We start from the raw sequence: 7,970 nt of genomic DNA, 5'->3' as shown, positions 1-7,970 counted from the left end.
TTCACAGTTGCTAAAGTTTTCTTAAGGTATCATGTTTTGGTGATGGCTCTCCAGGTATTTTATTATTATTTTTATTTTATTTTTTGCAAAAATAGGCATGCATGCCCTTCAAATGAAATGTCACCCACCAATCTTATAATGGCCATATGTTTGAAAACCACCAGCAGCAAGCTATTAGCATCATGTTTCACTGCAATATGGCTACCTGTACTGGAAGAGCCAGACAACAAAAAGGTATAACATTTTCTGTGATAAAAACTTGAAAAGCCTATCAAAATTAATGAAAATTAAAATTGTGGCTTATGTCAACAATCACAAATAATAAATGGTGTAAACAGCACTATTATAGTCAGCTTTTTAAAATAATATCAGTACGTTTATTTCACTTCCATATTACATATAAGTGCATAATTCTCTTGCTAATACTTCATACTGGCACCATTGACTTCACAGGTACATTATCAGTGAATTTCATCTACATTTTCTTTCTTTTATTTCATACCTCAACACTACAGTAGTAGCTCGACGTTCGTCTCGGCAGCATTGAGTTCACGGCTTCTGGTTTTGTGACAAACTATTACTGACCAAAGTGTGTTTTTTTACTTTTCCCTTAAATAAATCAGGAAACTGTTTATTGTGGAGAGATATAAAACAACATAAATATATTCCCACATGTTCTCAGGTATTTTTTTTTAAATTATTATTACTTTTTTTTTTAGCCTTTTTCATTATTAATGACGGCGGAACCTTGGTCAGTCTCATGGTAAATGGGGACTAAATCAAGGTGGGACTGTTTGGGGCGTGTGGGAAGTTTCCTGTTTTGAAAATTAAACAACTGGTGTCATTAGTTCAGCGCTCAGAGGGATTTTGCACCAGCTTCTTTCGCTTTAGGTAATGTAGAATACTTTCTGTGAATAAAGTTAGCATGTAAATAAGTTTAGACAGGATTTCTGGCTAGAATGCTAATGCTAGCTGTAGTTTTAGTTGTGTCTAAGACAGCTAAATGATGGTGCTAATGAACTCCAACTCGCGTTGACATGAAGCTAACGATTGTTTTTGACAGCACATATATTAGCCTTAAGTCTTTTCGTTGAAAACTATTTTTTTTACCTGCTTTTTGAACATATTTCAATGACACTGAATACGTCCACTTATTGTCCCGTTTTCTGTCTATGGCATGTAGAGGTGTAAACGGTGGAGGAGCCATGCCTTTCCTCCATGGGTTCCGACGGATCATCTATGAGTACCAGCCGCTTGTAAACGCTGTTATGCGTGTGGTTGGGATAGCAGAAGAAGAGAGCAATAATGAAAACAGGTAAAGCGAAAAAAAAACAAAACAACTTAATGGAAAGGACGATTCATTTTCAAGATTAGCTGTTTCTGCTTTTAGCAAACTATCTATTTGAAAATAAAACTAAATCTCCTTATTCTAATTTCTTACATTGAAAAATTTACTCAGTAGAGTGGTGTTTGCCATTATTATTTTTAAACATGTCTTGTTTCTTCTTTATTGTGAAAAGTCCCGAGGAAGAGTCCAGTCGGTGTAGCTCTCTGGTGAAGCTGCTGGAGCAAGAGTCCCAGTCTGAGGTGTTCCTGGAAGGCATCAGCTACGCCCTGTTTAAAGTGGCAGAGAGGGGACTGGTGTATGCAGCCAAGATCCTCCTACGATATGGAGCTGATATAAATTTTGAAGGTGAGCGTTCATAGGTTGATTCACAGATGCCACTTTTTTTCCATGAAAAAACAACTCTGACAAATTAATTAACAGTGGAGCAAAGTCAGCAACTACTGCCTCGTTTTTGATAGTGATGGGGTAGACTTGTGGGTTTGTTTTTGCTCCCATATTTTTGGACCCCTCAAAAATGGAATCAAACTGCATTTGGACAAATTTGTGAAGTTTTGGTTAATTATCATTATAGTTTTGCACACAAATAAGAAAAAAAAAAGTATTAGAAATACTTGTTAAAGTTTAGTCTGACTCTTCTTCATCAGTCCAGCTCAGCCTGAGTGATGATTTGGAAACAAAAGTTGCTTTGTGATTTTTGTCTGTCCCATTTATAGGAAAAGTAAGGAAAAATAAACAACAACACTTCTGCATCTCTCCAATTCTCACAGTAAAAAAAAAAAAAAAAGAAAAGAAAAAAAAACTTTGTTCAGCACTGGACTAATGAAGCTGGCTTTTTTTGGGGGGCGGGGGGCTCACTAGTTGGTTTTTTTTAAGGAAAAAAGTTAAGTTGGCAACCGTGCTTTCTCTGGTTTTGACCACAGCCCTGCTTATCTCCCTATGCTCATCCCCTCACTTGGCCAAGCCCCTCAGTATCTCTTTGCACCAAAATTTTTTCAGATATTGACTGCTTATGCCTTCACGGGGGCTTTATTTACACTTGTATACCAATATAATGATTATCTGGACACAGAGATCAATCAGCTACTCATATAAATCAATGGATTTTTCCATAGACAGCATTGAACCTGAAAGTAATAATTCTTTATTAATCATTTTTCTATATGCAAAGCTCTATTTTGTAGCTTCATCATTAGATGAAGCTTGAGAGGACCTTTCTGATGATCTTTGCTTATCCAAGTATTACCCATACAGGAAGCATGACATAACACTGTCTTCACTGTGCAGCATCAGATTCTTTCTATGTTGCTACACAACCAGGCTTCAGCTTAAACTTTGCTGTAGTGACCTCTTGTGGTTTAAGACATGCGTGTCCTGTGGGACATAATTAGTGGATCCATGCAGAGGCTCCTTTATTCATCTCTCGCTTCTCCTGAATACCTCTCTCCTGTGAGTTGACACTGACAAATGTTCTTACAAAGCATGCAAAGTGCTCCAGATTCCCTGTTTTCTAGATTTTCCTCTTAATTCCATTCGTACTAAAAATTTAGGCCACAAGCTTTCAGAGGAGCAAAGCAAAGATAAAATGTACATTTAGTTATTTGTCCGCTTTTTTGTGCGTGTACAAATATAGAAACTGTTTATTAGATTAAAAAAATCACTTTGAAGATTATTTTATGTTTCTTCCTCTGTCTAGACCCTGTGTCATACTACAATCCTCTACATATAGCCGTTTTAAGGAACAGGCCAAACATGGTGAGGCTGCTGGTTGGACATGGAGCGGACATTGAAAAGAGGGACAGGGTGAGTTTCTATCTTGCTTTCTCCCAATTCATCGCCTTCCCGAATCTGTAAACAGCACCTTCTACACATCTGCAGATCCACGAGAGCAGTCCCTTGGACCTTGCAAGTGAAGAGTCAGAGAGACTGCCTTGCCTGATCACATTGCTGGACCTTGGTGCTGATGTAAATTCAAGGGACAAACATGGTATGTCGGACCGCCTTGCTGAAGCACATCAACTCATACATCTGTTTGCTCTAAAGTGTTTTTGCTTTGGTCTCTTTTCTTAAAGGGAAAACGCCTTTGCTCCACGCATTAGCTAGCAGCGACGGGCTGACCGTGCACAACACAGAGAACATCCGGCTTTTACTGGAGAGAGGTACTACTGCTGACTCTTAAATGGTCTCCGGCTTCTCTGTGTTTGTCTGTTCTCTCTTTGGTTGGTCAAGTGTTAACTCAAACTTCAAATACTACAAGTGTAATTAATCTAATCTGATCAAAGCATTGGTTGTGAGTCTTGATCAAGGCTTTCTTTAAATGATCAGAGCCCTTAAAGAGACTCGGCCTCTGATGCTTGTCTACTCTCTAGTATTTTATGCATATAAAATGTGCCACTTGTTTTTGTTCACAAAATTGAACTGGAAACCAGCCATGTTGTTTTGGATTTCCCTAACAATTTAGGTGGCTTTGGTTTATCCCTTCTATAATGATGTAAATAGTGATGGAGTGGCTGCTGCATCTCTTAACTACTGGTGTTGTGTAAAGCTGCACAGAAAGCAGCTAAATCAAAGGTCATCAATTTTTATGACATTCAAAGCCAAGCAGAAGAACAACCGTCTCTGTTTACAAGCCAAATTATCAACAATTCCCATTAAAACTAAATGTTAACATGCTAACATTAACCCAGCACCACAGCAGAGAGGTTCCATATAAGTAACATTAAACACTGTAACTGTGCTGAGACTGTGTTGCTTTGTCACTTGCAGTGACATCTGCTGGATTTAGAAAGTTGTTACAGGCAAATTCAATAAAGACGGGAGTGTTGGCCTGTTCATCCTCCTCATGCACGTTGATGCCTCAGCATTGTGGAGATGCTCTGGTTACAGTAAGACAAAACCTAGGAGCAAATCCTACATTTTTCACCTACAATATAAATAAAAGTTAATTAGGAAAATTGTCCATTCTTATCTGTGCCTATAGTACTTAGGCACTGTACCAATGAAGACCACAAAATAGTGATTAAACCTGGTGACTTAGTGCCTGCTAAAGCTGTTTAGAACCCTTATACAACCAGCATGATAGCACAGCTTCAACAACAACCTACCTGTTGTAGAATATTCTGTCCAACTTGGTTGTTATTGAAACAGTTCAAGTTCTGATCAATGGCACTCCTGCAGGCATGAGGCAGAGACGCACATCTTTTATTATCTGGAGCAAAACTCACACAGTCGGTTGTACAAAATGGGTCAAAATACAATCTCGCAAAGTAGTTTCAGAGTTCTGAGAATCTTGCAGAACAAACTTCTAATCATTTTCCTGGGAGAAATTCTTTGACTCCGCCGAACGACGGCTGAGGGGGAGCACAAGTCTCCGCCGCAGCACCGCGATGATTGTTCAGCCTCCAGAAGAAAATTAAAACCGCCGTCAGGGGTCGTCTGAGGCTGCGTTACAAAAGCTAAAAGAAATAAAAAAAAAAAAGAAGAAAAAAAACAATTGCTTCTGCAGCTGTCTCCCCTGATTATTCACAAGCCGGCAGCCTCTTTAAATCCTTGAGGATCAGGAGGAAGGTTTGGGTTCAGTTTAGGCTACGGCAGCTCTTCCAAGTAAGTTTCAGATATTTCCTATTAAGAGTTTGTTTAATCTCTGTTGTAATTTTTTCAGATTTTGTGTTTGAACTCCGCATGTCCGAAATCAGAAGGAAGTAATGGAATAATACGAGACATGTTTCTCTGTCGTATAATTAATAAAACCATGCTGGTGTTAAATGTTTGCTGAAAACAACTTAATCCACCTTTAGGAACTTTGTATGAAATAAAAACTACATAGCTGCCAAATGCATGAACCCAACTGATTATCGGTCTTAGCAGAGGTGTGTGTTATTTCTTCCAAACAGCCCAAGAAAACAATAAGTTAATACAAGAAATAATTGCCTTAATTTGTTTTATGCAACTTTTTTTTTTTAGTCACGAAGTGTATTCATACACTTGAACTTTTTTTGATTTTGTCACATTGCAACCTCATGTTAGAGCACAAGTATAAAGTAGAGCAGAACGGACTTGTGGGTTTGATGATCGGAGATGGTATCCATTCAGTCTGAGCTTGAGCTATGTGCAAAATAATTCAGATTCTGTAGAGACGTGCTCCAAAACACTTGTAGCTATATATAGTATGCAGCAATCAGTGGTTCTCCAAAGTATAGGCTCAAGAGGGCTGATTGCCGATGCACACCACCCTTAAGGGTTTTTTTAGCGTTGCAAGAAATCTGGAAAACCATGCGTCCTTTTTTCTTTCACTTCACAGTTGCGATTTAATTTATCTCAGTTTGTCACGTGAAAGAGCAGTAAAATGCGATGTGGTTTTACAAATGTAAGAATACGTTTGGGGTTTATTTATTCTCATCTGTTTGTCGTTGCTGTATCCCTCGTCTCAAGGGGCCGACGTCAACGCTGCCACCGTAGACGGCGAAACGGTGGAGTCGTCCTTGGTGTTCCTGGTGAAGGAGGCTCTGGACGCCAGTGCGGAGGATGCCGCCGAGATCGGTAAATTCTGCCTCAAGGCCACACAGCTCCTACTGTCCCACGGCGTGGACCCCAGCTGCTGCCTGAACGAGGACGGCGAGGCCTCGCTGACGCAGACGAGCCTGGAGCACTTCGACTTGCTCTTTCCTCTGGCCGTGCTCCTGATCCAGAGCGGAGCCTCTCTGGTCTGCTCCCACCACAGTTCCTCCTGTTGGTCGGGTTACAGCCTGCTCTTCCAGAGGCTCCAAACCGCCCTGTTGCGCTGCACCGATCAGAGTTACGCCGCTGAGCTCCTGGAACAAGCGGAGATGTTGCTGGACTTGGCAAGGGTAAATGTCCCAACGCTGAATCTGCCTTCGAGGCCGGAGCTCCCTGTGGCCAACCTGGACTCCCACCCGTACGCTCAGGCTCTAATAGGTCTACACAATCGTGTAGTGGAGCGTGAAGGAAGCCCCCCGCCTCTACGTTGCCTTTCTAGGTCATTCATAAGGAGCTACCTACAGCCCTGGCCGCTGGTGGACAGAGTAAAAGCATTGCCTTTACCAGACAGACTGAAAGACTTTCTGCTTCCGGAACTCACCTACACCCCAAAGGCTGGCTGGGCCTGCTTCAAACCCCAACACACTCAGGGTTAATAGAAACTAATTAGCCTGAAATGAAATTGTAAATTTAGCTGTTGTATTTGCAAATTGAACAAAAAGTGACAAAACCTTAATGCCTTTTTTGTTCTGAATTATTTTTCTTTCCCCTACCATCCACCCTTTTTTTTTTTTACATTGAAATACTGTTTTTACAATCTTTTTTTTTGTACAGCTAAATGTAAATAATTTAAAATGCTGCCGTACAAAATGAAACCACGTGATGGCAGTGTTGAATCACAGCAGCACACGCAATGAAATGAGATTTTTTTTTTTCTTTGGCCATAAACTTGTTCCATTTGCGTAGAATCCATCTACATCTTATGGCCTTTTTGTGGTGATGCTGTGTTTTGTAATTTATCTAAGTTTTTCCATATCATATTGGAATAAAGAAAATGTGATCAACACTTTTCTATTGGCTTGTTTTTACACTTCTTTGCATTCTCTAAAAATCGCTCCTGCCTTTAATTGTCCAGTAAGTGGCAGTGTAGCGCAGGATAGGAGTGCTGCACTCACAGGCTACCTGCACAAGGGGAATAATTAATGCCATGTATGTACCACATGGTTGTGCTCATACACCGAACCTCAGAATAGCCGCTAAATAAAGCGGCGCGAGTTAAAGGCAGCAGCACAGCAGGAAGAGTCTGCCTTTTGTAGCTTTGACATAATGTGGCTGCTGAAGTAGAAAGCTTTACCAAGCATTCCTAATGTTTCTGATTAAATACAGATGAATTCTCCTCTTTCCCTCACACTCGGCTTGTTCAACACTGCTTCAGCAAGAGAAACGCATGAAAAATAAAATACATAAATCCGCACTACGACGGTATAGGAGGGACTATAGAGTACACATGTGTTCATGTGTAAGTGTACGTGTGCCGACTAAACTAAATAGGACATTGTGTGTTATACAACTAACCCCTTCCTGACATTGCTGAAGCTGGAGTGGCTCCAAGGCTTGCAGGCGCTCCAGCTCCTCTTGGTTATCTAGGTCACAGCCTCTGAGGAGAAGAGCCTCAGCAGCAGCAGCAGAGAGCTGCATGACACACGCTTCACTCTCCTGTCCGTCTGAATCTGCCTGCATGCTCTTGACAAAACCTCAACGCTGGCCCTGGTCGGACGAGGGAGGGAGGGAGGGAAGATGGGAGGCGGTTGAAGGAGGAAGAAGAGAGATATAGAGAGAGAGAGAGAGAAAAACAGAGATACACAGACAGGATGCGTGGAACGGTTGAGAGAGTGCGCTCATAGAGGACATATGAAAGAAAGCACCATTGGTTTAGATGTACACCATACACAAGCTGCGGGAGCATAATCCTGACCACGCAGATGTGCACAGCAGTGACAGAAACGAGCCTCTTCCACCGTCTCCAATCCCTGCTAGCGGAAGGTGATGGAACAGAGATAGTGGGGGGAGGGCTAAGCCAGTAACTCTCCATCCAACGTTTATTGGAAAAACAGTGCGAGTGAAGCTC

General features: G+C 41.2%; 1 protein-coding gene across 1 annotated transcript; it reads left to right on the top strand.

Moving 5' to 3' along the window:
* Window positions 1–453: 453 nt before the first annotated feature.
* asb6 (ankyrin repeat and SOCS box containing 6) lies at window positions 454–6,908 on the top strand. Its single transcript, XM_014986803.2, has 7 exons — window positions 454–891; window positions 1,184–1,315; window positions 1,521–1,693; window positions 3,042–3,148; window positions 3,224–3,332; window positions 3,418–3,504; window positions 5,777–6,908. Exons 2-7 carry the CDS (start codon window positions 1,206–1,208, stop codon window positions 6,496–6,498), a joined length of 1,308 nt encoding a protein of 435 aa, XP_014842289.2. The 5' UTR covers window positions 454–891; window positions 1,184–1,205; the 3' UTR covers window positions 6,499–6,908.
* The last annotated feature ends 1,062 nt before the right edge of the window (window positions 6,909–7,970 follow it).

Source organism: Poecilia mexicana, unplaced genomic scaffold (assembly GCF_051168715.1).
Source record: "Poecilia mexicana isolate PSO_F unplaced genomic scaffold, ASM5116871v1 scaffold_9, whole genome shotgun sequence".
Lineage (NCBI taxonomy): Eukaryota > Metazoa > Chordata > Actinopteri > Cyprinodontiformes > Poeciliidae > Poecilia > Poecilia mexicana.
The sequence above is the reverse complement of the archived record's forward strand: the minus strand, read 5'-3'. Positions and strand labels throughout refer to the sequence as shown.